This window comes from Monopterus albus, unplaced genomic scaffold (assembly GCF_001952655.1).
Source record: "Monopterus albus unplaced genomic scaffold, M_albus_1.0 scaffold36.1, whole genome shotgun sequence".
Taxonomy (NCBI): Eukaryota; Metazoa; Chordata; class Actinopteri; order Synbranchiformes; family Synbranchidae; genus Monopterus; species Monopterus albus.
Genome location: NW_018127916.1, coordinates 2,025,536 through 2,043,493, shown reverse-complemented (window position 1 = coordinate 2,043,493; position 17,958 = coordinate 2,025,536). Strand labels below are relative to the sequence as shown.

At 39.1% G+C, this 17,958-nt stretch overlaps 2 protein-coding genes across 6 annotated transcripts in view; both read left to right on the top strand.

The window, feature by feature from the left end:
- Window positions 1-1,811, top strand: part of tas1r3 (taste receptor, type 1, member 3) — a 4,228-nt gene extending 2,417 nt beyond the window's left edge. The window contains 3 exon segments of the mRNA XM_020597974.1: window positions 1-20; window positions 759-1,129; window positions 1,218-1,811. The exon segment at window positions 1-20 is cut by the window's left edge and continues 98 nt beyond it. Of these exon segments, the coding sequence (XP_020453630.1) occupies window positions 1-20; window positions 759-1,129; window positions 1,218-1,811 (985 nt within the window).
- A 1,227-nt stretch (window positions 1,812-3,038) lies between these two features.
- On the top strand, window positions 3,039-16,557 carry odad1 (outer dynein arm docking complex subunit 1). Of its 5 annotated transcripts, none has more exons than XM_020597933.1 (16): window positions 3,039-3,181; window positions 3,523-3,612; window positions 3,739-3,838; window positions 3,925-4,114; window positions 4,231-4,356; window positions 4,480-4,593; window positions 4,738-4,805; window positions 4,895-5,082; window positions 6,046-6,180; window positions 6,522-6,604; window positions 6,985-7,153; window positions 7,540-7,703; window positions 7,819-7,922; window positions 13,108-13,212; window positions 15,000-15,122; window positions 16,401-16,557. In XM_020597933.1, the coding sequence occupies exons 2-16, from the start codon at window positions 3,552-3,554 to the stop codon at window positions 16,534-16,536; spliced, it is 1,866 nt and encodes a 621-aa protein (XP_020453589.1). In that variant the 5' UTR covers window positions 3,039-3,181; window positions 3,523-3,551; the 3' UTR covers window positions 16,537-16,557. The 5 variants fall into 5 exon arrangements, with proteins under 5 accessions (XP_020453589.1, XP_020453587.1, XP_020453590.1 ...); XM_020597931.1 differs by having other exon boundaries at window positions 3,523-3,618; XM_020597934.1 differs by having other exon boundaries at window positions 3,040-3,181; window positions 3,742-3,838.
- Window positions 16,558-17,958: the final 1,401 nt, after the last annotated feature.

Below are 17,958 nucleotides of genomic sequence, written 5' to 3'. Positions count from 1 at the left end.
AACTTACAAGGAAAAAGACGGTGATGTGATTGTCTGTGTATCTCTCAAATCCTTAAACATTATTTAAAGGAAAGGATTTTGGAAAATACATTTATTTGCTTTTTTGCTAAGAGGAGAAATGTTATATCACTCAAAATCTGTACATTATATATGAAGCTACAGTCTGCAAGTGGTCAGCATAAAAACTATACACATGGGGAATAGCTAGCCTTGCTCTGTTCAAAGGTAACAAAATATGCCTCTAAAGAGATCTAATGAACATTATATCTTGGTTGTTTACAAGTTTTATGTGTACAACTATCTCTTAGTCAGACAGATTAACTAGCGAGTACTCCAACAAGTAATGGTGCATGTCCAAGAAATAATTCTGCACATGAATGCATCTTAAAATGCCACCCTTAAGATTTCACACACCAGCTTTTGGACAGATTAAACAAACTAGATGCAATGTGTAGATTCATGAACTGTACAGGTGCTGATAGGTAGATTTTGTTTCTTTTGGACAGAGCCAGGACAGAGATTTGCCTGCCTCCACTAAGATAAGTTATCCAGCTGCTGGCTGTGCTTGAGCTTTCATGCACATAAATAAGAGTGGTTTTCTCATTTAATTGTCTGTGAGACAGCAAATAAGTGTATTTTCAAAATATATTGAGTTTTTCTTATTATGTTGATGCTGTCACACTATTCATCATATACATTCATGGTTTGATTTTATGGTGTATATTGTGGTTTATGTCATGTTGTGTTGTCTGACTCAGGGGACATCGTATGTACTGACTGCCCTGATGGTAAATGGTCCATGATCCGGAGCACTAACTGCACTGTGCCCATCTTTGATGTTCTATCTTGGAACACTCCTGAAGCTGTGCAATTGACGCTGGCTGGGGTGCTGCTGTTGGTATGTTATGGGACAGTAGGAGTTGTGTTCCTGAAACACAGGGGGACCCCAATGGTAATGGCATCGGGAGGAGTCTTGAGTTTTGTGGCTCTATTCGGCCTGATGGGAACCTGCCTCAGTCTCATGCTGTTTCTGGGACAGCCAGGAAACATGGTGTGTTATCTTCAGCTGCCTCTCACCTGCATTTTCCAAACTGTCACCCTCTCCATTATCACATCCATCTCCCTACAGGTGAGGAATACATTACAAATGACTGTACTGTAGGGCAAAGTAAAGAGTGCACATTGTAATCAGGCTGAAACCCCATCTTTTCAAACAGATATTCTACTTGACAGAGTTCCCAGAGATGGGCCCCTCTCACCTGCATATACTAAGAGGCTCTGGGAGCTGGCTGTTTGTGCTGGTCTGCTGTGCTGTACAGGCCGGCCTCTGTGTCTCGTTTGTATTGCAAGTGCCCTCACTGTCTGCATATGTGGCAAGCATGAAAATAGATTTTGTGAGGTCCTTTCTATCATGTCCAGTGATACCTTTGACTGGATTTGCCTTAATGCAAGGTTTCAACCTCGCTGTGGCTCTTGTATCATTCATGTGCACCTTCATGGCAGTGAAGCCTCTTCGTCAGTATAATCTCACCAGGGACATCACCTTTTCCTCCCTCATCTACTGTGTGATATGGGTGATCTTTATTCCAATCTACTTAAGTTTGTCTCCTAAGAATAGGTCCATTGTTCATGTTTCATTAACCCTGATAAGCAACTTAGGACTGGTGGCAGCCTATTACTTTCCAAAATGCTACTTGCTGTTGAAGCAACCTGACAAAAATACACCAAAGCACTTCTGTACTTTTCTAGAGGGTGTCCCACCATCTCCAGTTGAAGAGGAGCCAAAGCCACAACCACAGTCAGGGCAATAAACAGGGACACAATGTACCTGCTGCAATAGTAAATACTAACCTGCAGTATTGACACTAATACAGACTAGAAATTATATATATTTTTAAAAATATATATTTGCATGGTTTCTATGTGAACAAACACGGCTCTACTTTCCTGCCAGCGCAATTTCTGCGTTGCCTAATATGCAGTTCTTATGCAATCTTCCTTGAGCACGTCTTTTTGTTGCACATTGTTGTGTTTGGTATTTTCCTGCCATGAATGAATGCTCTTATGTTGAGGTCAGAGGAGCAACGAAGGTGAGGCACCTGTGTATGCCAATTAGGCATCGCAGTGCAATTCTGGTGCTCGTTTTGACCAAATAGCAATAAGGTTAACGCCAGTGCCAGAGACTTTCGTTCTTCCATGCACAAACGTTGGCCAATGGCTCGAGTGAATATTTATGTTCAGTACTTCTACATGAATACTACATGAATCACTGTCAATTTAGGAATTGAGTACATATATGGCAGGAGGCATAGAGGGCAGGAGGAGAAAATACAGGGAAAGAATCTTTCCTCTCACATATTCCCATGTCATGGCATCAGTCAGTCAGGTTTCCGCCCTGCTCTTTAAAGGGGATGTGAGGAGCTGGTTTGATTGGATATAACTAAAGCCAGCCCCGACCCCACCTGCTCACGATATACTGTATTTCTCCCTAAAATAATGCACTCCTGCAGGAAATTAGAGCCAATAATGTACATATATTTTTCATCTTAGGCCTAAATGTTATGAAACACATAGTACTGTTGGAGTAAACTATAGTAACTTTTTCCTATATTCCTATCTCCTATACAAGACAAACTGCTCATGTACGTACACTACCAGTCACAACTTTGGGTACACTTTACTATTAAATTCAATGGGAAAGTGTGGTAGTGTACAAACAAACATTTTCCAATTTTAAGTATGTTTTGTATCTTTTTGTTGTAATTAATATTATTTTAAAAAGTTCCTTGTAGCTAATTCTGTCATTCGTGTTGTTAATTTCGTTAACAGCGATATTACCTGAATAACAATAAAGGTGCAATTAAACATACTGTGAGTTTTTTCTTTAAATTGTAGTAGCCTTTAACAATAAAGGGGCGTGTCGGTCCACAAAACACTGCCGCGGAAAGATGCACTGGTAATACCTTCGTTCTTGGCTTCTCCGGACGGGAATGAAAGCTTCGATGTCCTTCACGATGGCAGACCTGAACTACTTCCGGGTCGGAACTGTTGCCTGAGAGCCTGAACTCAGGGACTTAACTCCCAAACGCTTAGCAACGGTTCATAACAACACAGAGTGCTCGGCTCCTGCTGTGTGTGTTGAGAGGCCTCACTGGGCTTTTACTATTCAAACATTCATCTGGTGAGTTCTTATTGATCATAAACAGCAGACACTTCGTATATATTAGCTAAATATGACCACAATAAATAGTTCAAGTCTTCTATGACAGAATCATTGATAATAATGTGTACTGTGGGCAGTTTTGAGTACCTGCCCGAGATGAACTATTCAGCTGGATGGCATTAAACCTGCTTTACTAGATTAGATTTCCCATTTTACACTAGTGATGTATACAGACAGTTTTGACTATTTGTTTGCAGATTTTTGGGTTTGAAAACTGAGATCTGTTTAATTAAACTTAATGGTCTGAATGCAGTGATACAAGTTAATATTTTTTGTAAACAGTGTCATTTTACTTTTAGATTTTTAACCAGTAAAGACCAGCGTAACCATGCCTCGAGGAAGATCGGCCCCAAGCGCCCGCTCAGACAGCAGTGGCATGGAAATTGATGGTACAGGTAATCTTACTTAAGCATAAGGATATGTTGTTATTATTAAAAATTAGATGTTGGTGATCTTTTTTTCATTGTCAGTTGCATAGATGAAACATCTAAAATGTGCATATAATGGTCTTTAAGCAGAATCTGAGATAGCCAAACTACAGAGACAGTTCAGAATCATGGAGGGAGATCGGCAGGCCTACAACATCCAGGCCCGGGAGCAGATCCGCAAACAACAGTGAATAAGCATTACACCTATAACCCATTGTCCACAGTGTGTGTGGTTTTATTAGCTGATCAGCTCTTTGTGCATTGTGCATGAAGGCAGGAGATAGACAAGCTGCTGAAGGAGCAAGAGGAGATGCATCGAAACCTTGGTGTATGTAAGAGCGCGTCCCGCCGACAGCAGGACAGTGGGGACACCCAGAGTCTTCATCTTCTGCTGGAGCAGCGAGACATGATAGAGGAGGAGCTGAAGAAAGAGAAGCAGTGTCAAAAAGAACTAGAAAAAGAGGTTAATGAAGTCCTTTTCACTCTATGTGATACTACTTCTAGTTTCATTTCATGTTTATTAACATTTTTTGTCACATACAGTAAAACAGTTTTATGACATGTCGGTGTTGTGGGCAGATCTCAAACATGGAGCTGAAGCTGGCAGAGCTGAGAAAAGGGGATGTCAGTACTAGTGAAAGACAAAGGTCTGAAGTACGGAGGACTGAGAAGGCCATACGCACTTTGGAATACAAACTGGACAGAGTGAGTTATGAAACCTTTGATCACCACATGCATAGAAACTAGACTGAGGTTTGGGTTCTATGCCTTGGTAGATATTGTTGAGTTTGGTTTGTAGACAGAGCTTGTATATCATGTCCTCTCCAGGCCTTGACTCGGTTCAATGAACTGCTGACCAAAAACAGCCAGCTAAGAGAGGAGTTGCAGACTCTTCATATTGAGCGTGGCCGTTTCCAGCAACTACACAACAGGCTGGAAAAGGTCAGAGGTCTGAAATGAGACCCAAAATGAGATTTAGCAATTTTGTTTAGTTTCTTTGTTTTCTAACCCATTATTTGCCCATACATTTATACGCTGTTTTTCAGTTGTCAAGTACGTCTCTCCACTAATTCTTGTGGGTTGTAGGAGCTGCAGGAAGTACGCAAGAAGATTGGGGAAGTTATCCACCTGTCTACTGCTGCTTACGATGCAAGGTGAGATTTCAAATAGAAGTCAATGTGATATAGACCTTATGATCTTGGCTGGTGAATATCTAGTTTAAAAACGTTTCTTCTTACTTTAGGGTGGAGGCTCAGTCAAAGATGACCATGATGAGAGAGAAGGCAGTGAAGGACCTTGCCCAGTACAACATGGAGATGAAGGAACTGGAAAGGGTTATTGTACATGAGTGTAGCCTGAAAGATTTTATGATCACCAAGGGCAATGAGAGGAGCGGGCTGGATGACAGCCATGAGATAGGGCACAGGCAATGTAAGTCTCAGCCACTGTGGTGTAGCTAATGCTGCTGTTTTGCCTGTTATTATTTATTGATGAGATCAGTGATGATAATAATGCTGACATAGTTAATATTTATCTAGTGGGGAATCCCACCAGTTTTCAGCTGCACAAATGCTGTACACACCATGACAAACTAGAGAGAAGGATTGTAGTAGAAATATAATAAGGTCCCTGAAAAATGAAAAGAAAAGGCCTGAAAAAGAAAAAGCATGTTGGGAGTTCAGGATTTGTTTTCTGCTATGGAATTGGACATTGTACAATATGAAAAGTACAGTTATGCTGTTCTTGTCAAACTGCATGGTAAGCACTGATGATTATGGCAGTGCCTGTTTTAGGTTTAGTTTTATGCTCACATAAGCTGGGATGAACACTTAATGTATATAATGTACGGTAGCAACATTAACACGGTGCTACAGACCAGACTAGCTAATAAGCATTTAAGATTTTATAGCCGAAGCAATCAGATTGAAGTTGGAGTAAATATTGTATAATCCCAGATTAAACCAATAAATATAAACGTAGTACAGAGAAAGCAGTGTTAACTTTGCACTGAGCTTGGAAACCAACAAAAGTGTGAAAGTACTGTACAGTCAGTCCTGCCAGAGTCCTTGAATACTGTAAGAGGAATGAAAGGATGCTTTTTGCAGTGTTTGTTAAGTTGTTTCAGCCACAAGTAGCAACACAAAAGGAAAAGCTAAGCAATTTACTAGGGGACAATGTTTCAGCCACAAGTAGCAACACAAAATGAAATTTACTAGGGGACATTTACAATGTAAGGCTGTGAGGTACAGATTTGTCACTGATGATTTAAGTTTGACCAAGGGTTAATACAGTAAGTGAATGATAAACATGCCAATAGTAACAGCAACTGGAAAAGGAATGGTCAGTGATAATAATGATGGTAATGCTGATGTTAATGGTGCCTGTTTGTCCCAGTGTCAGAGGTAAAGGAGCAGAGGAAGACAGACTCAGGGGAAGAGTCACTGGATGCTCTGGAGCAGGTGTTTGAGAGGCTTCAGACAGTGACAGGAGAGGACAACCTGGACATTCTAGTCACCAAGTTCATCCAAGGCAAGTCAGCGCCACCTGACTCTTTCCTTCTCGTCCATACACAGAGACAATGTTATTTACATTCTCTTTGGTTCTAGGATCCTGCTACATTACCCAGTTTATTGCTGGATCTATTTCAATATAATACATTTTAGTTTTAAAATGACCCATAGCCAAATAATTGAAGTAATTTATTTTCTTTGGGAGTGGCAAAAATATCACATGATGGATTTTCTTCTAGTTTACATTTGTCTGCCTTTGGTGGGACACTGCTGCTAAGTAAACTTCCACATCGATCACATCAGTCTCAGTTTAGAAGATCTGAATGTATCTCACTGCTGTGTTGCTGTTTCACTGTGTAGTTGAAGACCAAAACTTTGCACTCTTCAATTTTGTCAATGAGCAAAACAATGAGGCTGGAGCACTGAGAGATCAAATCAGCCAGGTGAGTGTGCTCTCTGTGTGACTGTGACTGTGCCTGTGGACACGCTCGTCGTTAATTTCCTCCATTTGTAACCTTAACCTTTTCATTTTAATTTGCTTATACTCCACTGTGGTGTAATAGTAAAATACACTTAATTCCTTGTTCACAAATATTGCAAGCAAACAGTATTAAGATGTTCAAAGGACAGGGTTGTAGGGTACAAGATTCTAGTAAGTTCTAGGGAATTTATAATAATAAAAGCTAAGGAGAGAATGGTGAGTATTGAGAGTAGATGGACTGAGTGAAAGAGAAGATGTAGTATTCAGTGAGAAGACAGTTTATTAATTTATGTCCATTTAATATTTATTTATCTGTTAATGCTGAAATGTGTGAATCTGCAGATCCAAGGAGAGATGGAGAGGTTTCAAGTAGAAAGTTTGCAGCGGGAACAAGATCATCGCGCTTTGCTGAGAGACACTGTTGAACAACAGAAGGAGGCAAAATTCCAAGTTGAGGATTATGACAACCAAGCCAATATTATAAGCAAAATCCTGGGCGAGATTAAAACAGGTTTGACAACAGTTTATTTTACAGGTCTGCAGTGTCCTATTCATTTCATAGGAAGTTTCCAGGAAAGAAGTCATTTGGTTGTACATCATTTGTGTAATTCCATTTAAGTATTTCTACTAAATTAGCAGCATAGCCCTGAGTCTTTTAGTCAGGGCACAGCAGGTCAGATGAGCATGCAGAAATGTGATATTTGTCAAGAAGAAAAGTCCCATGAAATTATCAAGAAATTATGGACTTGTGAAAAAATGATTTTTCTTAAACAGTGTCTTCATACTCACAAGTGATTACAAAAAAAGCTTGAACATGCTGCAGCTTTGGCTGGATATTTATCATACACAAAAAAAACACACAAGTAAATCTGACTTTTGCTTTCTGCCATCCCAAAGGAGTGACCAGTATCTTCTCTAAACTGGAGTGTGACCACTCAGTGATCGAGGATATGTTGGGCTCCTCTACAGGGATCAGTGATTATAACATCATGTCCTATCTGGGTCTGGTGGAACAGAAGACCAATGAGCTGCTCACCGTACAAGCTTTCCTCAAGTCTAAAGTAACTACTCAGTTTCTATTTCCCTCCTACATGCAATATATTGTATATGTAACAGGTTCTTTCATTTCTGTCCTGTAATAGCATGTGTGCTGTATCTGTATTTATAACTTTATAGGATCTGGAAAAGGACTACAATCCAAAAGACCTGGCCACATTCATCATGGGTCAAAATCCAGAACTGCTTCTGCAGAAAATCAGTATTCATTCTGCAATCAACAGGTCAGTGTTTTCTTTGTTAATTTTAACACCATGGTGTTTAAAATGAGTAAATCAGTAGTATATGCACACACATATAAACACTTAGAACAACAGGTTGATGAGTGTGTATATGCTGGTTGGACTCCTCAGTGTGGAGTATGACAGAGAGGAGTCTCTTGTCACTGAAGAAGAACAACCACTTTCACAGGCGGAGCTTCGTGACAGAATAATGAAAGGGGTCAGTGCAATTTTAAAGAGCTAGTCCTACATGTATGTGATTATTTATGGTTTTTCTCATGATCAGTTTTTTAAAGTAGATTTTCTGCATATGATTCATAGGTTCTGCAGAAAGGGAGCTCAGTGCAGCAGGCAGAAACCAGATTCTCATAGACAAGTCAGCAGTACTCCCTGGAGGACGCACTAATCTAACACACTGACCTGAGGGGCATGATTTCAGCATTTACCGTTATATAGATCAACAGAGGCCATAACCACTGATGGAAACAGCTTGACTGGCCATCTTGAAATTGCAGTTGCAACTTGCACACGTAAACCTTTCAAGCTCATTTATGTTGTATGCATGTCACCTTTTATGATGAATCATTGGCATGATCTGCTATATTATACCTGGGTGTGATTTGTTTAGTCAGAACTAATTAGGTTTGGAGCTATAAAGATGCCTTTTAGACTCTGGTAACCAGCTGTCCTTTTGATGTGCAACTTGCCATCTGGCTTTGACTATACAGTCTGGTCTGAGTACCGCCCTCCCTCAATGCCAACATTTCATTACATGATACTTGCTGCTATACTCAAACAAAAAGGCTGGGGGCAGCAGAACCTTTTGTAATTCTAATTGGCATGTTGAGACCTAGATTCTGTTTCCAAAAAGAAGGTGAGGATCCCTTTTAGCGCTTAACTGTATACTTTGAAATTGGAAATATTTCTGTTGGTAGAATAATGATGATTATTCTCAGATGTATTTTGTATCATTTGTTCCTCTCATAAAACCAGTGTGGTCATGTTAATAAACTCCTTTAAAAACTTTACCATTAAACTTGTTCTGAGTTCGTACACACCACAGTCATTAACATCAGTTTTGTCTGTATGCTCAGTCATTTGCTCAGTGTAGATAGGATTGCCATATTATTTTCATGTGTACCAGTAATATCAGAATCATCTGATTCTATTTTTCTAAAGCTGTCTGTGTGCAGGGATGAAAAACTTTACTTTGATCCTCAGGAGTTTCAAATGTCATCTTGTCCAAACATCCTGGAGCAAGCCTGTGCTGGGGCAGAGATGGCATTTGGTGCCGCAGGGAGCAACTTCCTCTGTACAAAAAAAGAAAATCAGGGTGGGAAACTTATTTTAAGAAACACATTCATACTAACAGATCGGTGAAACAATTAACAAAGCGTTTCACTATATTTAGGTATTAAATGCATCATACTTGCATCATACTTTTTTATGGGCTGTACAAGGGAGGGGTGATTCATCATAATTCTGTTTGTACAAGAAAAAGACACATCTAAGTCATTATGTTAATTATCCTACATGTCTTATGTGGGTTTAAATATCTTGTTTTTGTTTTTGACAGCAGCAGTTTTAGGACATGAAGCTGCTACTCTGTAAACATTTATGACTAATCAACCAATGACTTTGTTTGCACAACATAATCCTGCTTGCAATCTCGTCTGTGTGGTTGTGAAAGCAGATTACCAGAAATAAAAGGACACTGTAGAAAAGCAGAGGGGTGACTGTGGTGGGAGATGAGATGGAGGAGGCTGCTTTCTTTGAAATTCTACTCTCACTTAGCCCCCCTCCACTCCCACCAAATTCTCTGTGCACACGGCCCTCTGCATTGCCATAGAAACCTCAATTTTAATCACAACAGAAACCTCATTTCCTGCTCCCGACAAGGAGTCCTCATTGCCTGTAGAGACCGCCTGCATCAGCCATTTCCAAGGCCCACCTCCTTTGCACGCTGTACCTACCAGCAGCAGCAGCAGCTCCCCCAACACCCAGTCCTTTTTACCCCTCCTCTCCTTATAAGCACATTTTCCACCTTTTCTCCTTCCTGTGGTTTAACAGTCTTTCCTCTAGGGCATCTTGTCTGCACCTCACTCTCTTTTCATCTTAGTCCTTCGTTTAAAAATGTGTACACTGCAGGCTGTTGAGAGCATTGCATTTAGTACAGCTCATCCTAATCACTGTAAAACATAATAATCCCAAGTTTCTTGGAAACATGTACAGACAAACGTGCAAACAAGAACATGCAAGCACAGGTTTCTCCACACTCTTATCTCGGAGCTGCAAGCTTATCTGCAGCCTATGCATTTGTTCCCCGTTGAACTTTAACACCTTATCACCTACTATTGGTCATGTCCTGTTTCATGTGCTTTTGTACCACTCATAGTGTTTCCCTCAGTTCCAGTCAGCGCTGTTCATTTAGTTTCAAGTCGCTAGCAGTTTATTACGTAAAGTTCTTGTCAGTGTTCATCTCAATATCGGAAAGTGTTCAGCGGTGACAGTTGAAGTACTCAGATTGTTTACTTAAATAAATGTAGAAGTAGTAAAACTACCTAATGTTATGCATTCAAAATGTTGCTTAATAAAACTACTACAGTATTAGCATCTAAATGTATTTAAAATACATAATGACTAATGAGTAGAAGTACTCACTATTCAGAATGGCACATTTCACATTAATGTACAGCATGTCATAGTATTGGTTTATAATGATTGAACACTATTGGGTACACATTTAATGTTGCAGCTGGTAAAGGTGGAGCTAATTTTAACTTCCTTATGTAATAACAATTTTTGTTACTGCTGGGTAGCTTGTACATTTCCCACCACAGATCAATAAGGTCTTATGATTACATTGCATTTTGTTTTATCAATCTGAGTCTGAAAATTAGCTAAAGTTATCCAGTGAATGTAATGGAATAAAATACTTGCCTATAAACTAAATTGAAGTCAAAGTATGAAGTAGCAGAAAATGAAAATACTCAGATATCTCAAAATTATATTTAGGTAATTGTGTAAGTGTATTTAGTTAAATTCCATCACTGGCTTTCAGCAACATGTTCTCTTCCTGTCCACATTGTAGTTCTGCTTTGGAAACAAAATTTGTTAGCATTTACAAATTTACGATGAAAGTATGTGGCTACACTGAAAAAACATTTAAATCTGTGATTTTGAAGAAAACCCCACTATTTTACGAGAATGAAGTCAGAATCTTATGAAAAAAGTGCCATAATTTTACAAGATTAATGTGATGCCTAGTAACCGTTGCCTAGTTAGACTACAGCACACTACTGCCTGTGTTAAAATGAGGACTGTGGAGCATCTCGTTAAGTTATAGGCCTACTTTAAAACAGGTTTCACAGATAAGGAAATACTTAATCTATCTCGTCAGCACCAGATCGTCATATGTATCAGGATTTTGAAAAGAATACATAAGAAACTTTGTAAGTTCAGAAGAAAGAACCATATGGAAATGACACTGAAGTTGGCATCTGATTCACAGCCTCACCTCAGTCCAGGGAGAAGACTAGTAGGAAAAAGGTTTCACAAATCAGAAATCATGTCTTTACAGTCTCCTTGAAAATTTAGACCAGATTTGGTAAGTCTAAGTGTATTCGTTTGCATCCAGACCTAGTCTGAGGCGGTCTAGAGGGATAAAAACTGTAAAATGTCCCTTTAAGCCATTTTCATAAATAGGAAAAAGGGTTCACAGTTCAGAAACTGTGCTTGAAAAACTCTTTAAACTGTCCTTGATAATTTATTACAGATTTGGTAAGTTTAAGTGTTGTGGTTTTGGATCTACGCCTGGACTGAAATGGGCTAGAAAGAGAAGAAACAGAAAAATTGTCCTGTGTTGCAGTTATAAGTAAAAGAAGTTTATAAATATGTTTTCGCAAACTTATTTAATACCATAATATTGTGCAATTTTTTCTTAAAATGACAACTTGTAATATTATGACATGTTTCTCATAAAATTAAAACTTTATTCCCATAAAATTGAGAGTTTTTTTTCTCAAAAATCTTTTAATTTTCTTCAGTGTGGCCCTAAAACTCTGTCTAACAAATGGCCACATTTATCTCTGGAAGAACTGTTATCCAGATCCAGAAAATCCCCCTGTCCTCATCTCTGGCTCTGTTCTCCTCTCTCTCTCTCTCTCTCTCTCTCTCTCTCGATTGTTTATTTGGGAATTTTGCCAGGTATTTCCCCAGTCAGTCTGCCTGCACCCACAGTGCTCCCTCCCCTTGAAGAGCGCCCCACCTCCCCGATGCTCACACCCTCCCACCCACATCCCACCCTCCCATGAATGTTGCTAAGCAACCACCTGCCATGAGAGTCGATGCATTTTCCAGCCAATCAAATTACTGAACACAATTTCGAATAGTGTTAAAGAGGAAAATGGATATTACTTTTTATATTAATTCCCTCTTCATTTATGAGGGCTACACCTTAAAAATCATTACCACTACTTCAACTCACTGCACATACATGCTTTGGAGAGGGGGGCTTTTGTTCATTCTCAGTTCTGAGTCACCATGTACTACCAGTGCACCACTAGGTGGAGGCACTACCGGTTCCTCTTTTACTACACGGGCTACAAGAATTTTTTTATACTGCTGTTGCTAAGCAATCCTGACTCGTATGTCTTACCTGTGAAACATTTGTGATTTTTACAGATGTCCCTGACACCATTTTGTCTTTGTTTTGCACCATTTTAAAACACACCCTAGCCATGTGAAAAGGAAAACTAAATACTGTCTGCACTATACCTGTTCACATCCAAACCAATCTTCTAAACCAAGATGCTATTACAATTCAGATCACAGCAGAGACTAGGTGTACATGTTTCTACTCGCAGAATGAATGAGGAGCCGCTGTGTTTGAGACCCAGGTTTGGGTTAAATATTAGCCAGCTACAATTGAGTTCATTTCATCATGCAGGAGACAGGAAATGTGTTCTTGAGTGATTAGGCCAGCAGCTCTTGTCTTCCACTTCACCAGCAGGGGAGAGATCACTATACTCTCTGGGTTGACATGTTGTACAGCTTCTTGTTTCTTTGTGTACAAACCTCTGAGATGTTACCACTGACTGTTTTGATGTTTCAGACATTGTCCAGCTGAGCAAGCCCCATTAATTTTTTTTTCTTTATCACTGATTGTTCCCTCATCAACACTCTTCAGGTCCCTGTGTCCCTCCCCCTCTTGTCCCCCTGTGTGCACGTCCCTCATCTCAGCTTTGGTTGCTGTGCAGATGGCTCTTTGTTGGTGCTTCACAATGGGTCTAAGGTCAGTGTGCCTCATGCCATCAACACACTCAAACTTCTGCACTCCAGCTGTCTAGTGGCTTTATTTGTAGTTTTTCCTAAAATGATTTTCTATCAGGCATAGCTGCTGCAAGTTTACATGCTCTTGAATTGAGAGGAAGTTGTAAACCCAGCTAGAGATAGCCTGGGCCTCTCGGGCTATAAACACATTAACTTATAACACCTTGTCTTGCATGTCTAAGCCACACCTGGGCCTTCATTGTAATGTCCAAAGCACTTGTCATATGTTTTAAGTCTTGAAACTTATTGTAGATGCATCAGTTGTAGGCAAGCTTTGCAGCATGTGATATCTCTGAAACAAACCAGATACCAGAATATCAGATCAGCCAGAGAAATACAAATGCAAATCTACCATCTGTTCTGTGGTCCCAAACCAACCCTTGTTTATCGCTGAAGAGTTAATGTAATAGTTACACATAGCTAATGTAATAGTTACACATAGTTTTTTCAGTGTAAGAGGATACTATGCATTTTCAAAATAGAAACGGTTGGGGAGACTCTCTCAGGAAGATCAGTGCAAGTGACACCTTTAGAAAATTACTTTTTAATTTCTAATATTTCAACATCTTCAATGAAAGGCTCACTGGCCTAAGGAAATAGTTATTATTTATTTTAAAGTGTATAGATCAATAAGAAACATAGGAAATAGTTGTTTTTTTTCACTGTGCAAAGTAAAACCGCTGGGAAACAGAAGGTTGAGCAGCAGAGGGCCATGAAGTCGTAAAGGCACTATGCAGGCATGAAAGAGCAGGTAGAGTAAAAGGCGGGAAACTAGGAGGAGGAGGAGCAGCATTTTTTGCAAAGCAGTAGGAATTACTGGAAATTTCCACTTTTCTCTGGCCAGACAGTTGCAGGGGTGGAGCTAAGAGGTAAACTAAACAAGGTAACAGAGCTGAAGCTGAACTTAAGCAGTGCAGAAGAGAAACATTTGCTGTCCTTTCATGCACAATTTATTTGTACAATTTTAGGTTTGCAAAACCTAAAAGACATTTGTCACTCATATCACTTGTGTCCTCATTTGCAGCTTTTGATTATTTGCAGACCCTCATTCACTTATATTCATCTGATCATTGACACCTGTGCTTCAGTCATCTACCGTTGTTTTTGTTGAGTTATGCGCCCTTGAATAATTCTTGAACTTTCAATTTTTGATATCTTTCAGTACAAAATCAGCACAAAAAATCAGTCCAGAATCTTGGAATTGTATAAATTGCTGCATTTGAAGCATATTTGATCACATCCATTAAATTTAAGTCCAGTCTGTGATAAATTTTTTGTCATTTCAATCTTTTTTGAGTTACATTAATTTAATAAATTAAATTAATTATCTGGCCTGCTAGGAATGAATGCATAAGTGCTACATTTGTATATGCAGTTTATAGAATATATTCAGTATTGTGGCTTTTGTCATGTGAATACATTATACATCAACATCATATTTTCAGAGTCAGCATCACTGTGGCAACAGAGCCAAAACACTACCCCAGGGGGCGACTCTGGGTCAGTGGGTAGAGCAGTCGTCTCCCAATCGGAGGGTTGGAGGTTTGAATCACGGTACCTGCAGGTCACATGTCAAAGTGTCCTTGGGCACGACACCGAACCCCCAAGTTGCCCCCGATGGTTAGAGCCATCGGTTGAGGTGGCACCGCAGATGGCTGCCTTGGTTCTGTACCAGAAACAAATTCCTTGTGTGTAACATACTTGGCCAAATAAAGGTGATTATCCTTATTCTTATCCTTTTCCCTGCAGTTTCCTCCAACACCTCCACCAAGCACTTCCATGCCAGCTGGAAGATGTAGTCTCTGAGGCTGCTCTGGTGTCTCTTGCAAGTCAGCTATATTCTCTATATAGCTCAAATGGACATCCCAACTGGTGTGGAGTTTTCCAAGATTTTATCTGATGTCATTTATGTTATAATATTTTGTTATTGCTTATACTTGAAGGTTGCATTAAAGTCGAACACCCAAGAAGCTAAAGTCATGGTTCATCTCGCTTCAGCACCATGATCTGTACAATGGCCAGATTACTGAAGCTAATGCATTTTTCTTATCTCACAATGGTTTATACCCTCATTTACTTCATAACCCAGTGTTAACAGAACAACATTCTCCAGACTGGCTGCCTTGGCTTGGATTGATACCATGCCTGTGGTTATCACAACCAAAGAATGAAACAATGCTCATCCTTTCATACATTCAACACACATTTTAGTGCTTTAAAACAGACTAGGACCAAAAGGCCTACAGCAAAGGGAAACACTAGCAGTGGCATTTTCCAAATCCTCAAAGCACCTAGAGTGCAGACTAATCCATGCACAGTGAAGAGGCATCAACTACAACTGCCCCAACAACAATCGTAGGGTTTCAGGATGTCTTACACTGTGTCACTGAGGAGCTTTGATTTACATCATGTGTATTCCTATAAACTCAGATATAGTTTTTTACAAACAGATGACTTCTGTTTTTACTTTTACTCTTTTGGTGAATATACTGTATGTATTTACCCATACAGCATATATGCATGTGAACTTTCCTTGATACATAGTGTACTGATACTGTTTTGTTTTGTTTGTCAAATGTAGTAGTCAGGTTCCTTTTTGCTGCATTAGCCTCAAAGCAATCAATATGTAAATAATATAGCAATTAAGAATTTACACTTATTTTGTGTAATTGTATTTACACATTTATATATTAGTGTACTTGTTTATGTCTTGTTTATTATTATTGTAGTATTAGTTTTGTTTGGCTAAAAAGTTGTTTAAATCATTTATATCTCATTTTACTGACAGTAATAATTCAGCTGACTGTAGCTAACTCATAGCAGACCTAGAGATCCTGTCAATGAGAGCGACAGACTGAAAAATGACTCTGCACCCTGATCTCAACTCTCAGCAGACGACAAAAACACTGCACATGAATCTATTTCAGTCCTGTCTGTACTCAGACTGAAAACTGAAGTCAACATTTCAGTGTAGCTGAAGCATATGCTACTGTATATAGCTGTATGGGATAGTATTTCTATTTTTAAATTAACTTATAGATGTATGTAGTGTATATATCTATGATGGATAATGACTATGATAACCCCAAAATGGAACATTTAACAAAAATTCTACATGGTGTAACTTTAGGTTGTTGCTCTACCACGCAGGACTTGCCTGAGAACCACAGAAAGCATGACAGCATGCAGGACGCTGCTTTTCAAAACAAAAGGCTCAGTTTGCCTCCACCATTTCCTCCAATTATGGGGACCCCTCCCCCGTGTAATGCTGACCTCTCCTCTGTGATGGGCCTCATTTTGTTCTACCCCTGCACTGACATTCCACAAGTTAGGTCAGTCATTTGGCCCCAAGAAATTAAGGTAAACTTAAGATGCTGTACTTCCCATCCTGTATCCTATATCACCTGGACTGTTCTATTTCTAAAGGTAATGATTCAAAATAGTTCATTACTTTTTAGCTATGTTTGAGTGTGTACGCAAAGAAGCTTTTATTTTATACAGTGTTGCTTTCTGTGGTCCCAAAACTTTGAATAGCATAAAAGTTTTCCAGTTCCATTTGTGGAAATTGCAGTAAACACATCAGTTATTTGGAAAAGAAATTTACAAAGTCACCCCATAAGTTGCATTATACTCCATAGCATGTTTAAATATTAATCACTTTTTTCTTGATTGGTCTACTTGCTGCTGCAGCTCTGTTAACCTACTTTACCAGCAGAATGAACAGGCTGCCCATAGATGTTTTTTTTCTTTAGTGTGTAACAGATCGGTGGCACATGGAACTGTGTTAGCAAATAAGAAAAAAAAGACAGGAAATGATCTCACTAACACTCACCATTTCTTTGATTGCTCCCATTTTCCAGTTACAAAATAGAGCAAGTAATGCCTGCTCCTGCTTTTTAGTCTGTCCCACAGTTCTGCTGACACACGGAGGCTGTTACATTGTAGATATCAGTGCTCTGCAGTTTCCACATGGTCTTCATTTCCCAAATATATGGGGTAACACTTTAAACAATAACAACAGGAGTCCTTGACTTCAAGTGCAGTGACATGATAAATGTCTTTAATTGTTACTCTCAGTATAAATTTTGAACCACACTATAAAAAACTTGATGTTTTTCTTTTACATCATATATAAGAAACAGTTTTAACCACAATTTGTTTAACATATTAGTACAGTTATAAGGTAATATGATAGAACAACACACTTAAGTGAAAAAAACACCCTGAAAAGAGAAACAGAAAATAAATCTCTAAGTAAGCAGCTGACACACAAGCCTTTCATTTATACATGTAATTACAGTCATCATAATTGTATTTCAACTGAATGTGAGATGAAGGGCCTGAAATCTTTTTTCAAAATCAGAGGACCGAATGCTGGCATGGCATGGATACAATACCCGAAGAAGTGTAGGATTAGGTCCTAGGAGGCCCTAAAATTAGAGGCTGAAGAAATACTTGTGTCAAGATATCCTGCCTGGGTGTGTTGGGACAAGTTCAAGACTATCTAGAAATATTTGAAATCCACACCAAAATGATGTCATCTTTGTGGCATTTATAAATATTTTTTTTGTAACTGGAATTAAACAAGTGGACATTGTATCTGATAACTACAGATTTATGAAAATGAATGAGGGCAGAAACAATGACAGACTTGTCAAATTATTTTGTCAAAATTGAGGAACTCACTTGTACGTCAGAGTGTGATAAA

Bases quoted from the DNA above. Each gene is read 5' to 3' on its own strand.
- odad1 (XM_020597931.1), top strand. From the start codon at position 3,552: ATGCCTCGAGGAAGATCGGCCCCAAGCGCCCGCTCAGACAGCAGTGGC. The intron at 6,605-6,984 runs GTGAGTGTGCTC...GTGAATCTGCAG, and splicing joins TGAGAGATCAAATCAGCCAG to ATCCAAGGAGAGATGGAGAG. The intron at 7,923-13,107 runs GTCAGTGTTTTC...AACACTCTTCAG, and splicing joins ATTCATTCTGCAATCAACAG to GTCCCTGTGTCCCTCCCCCT.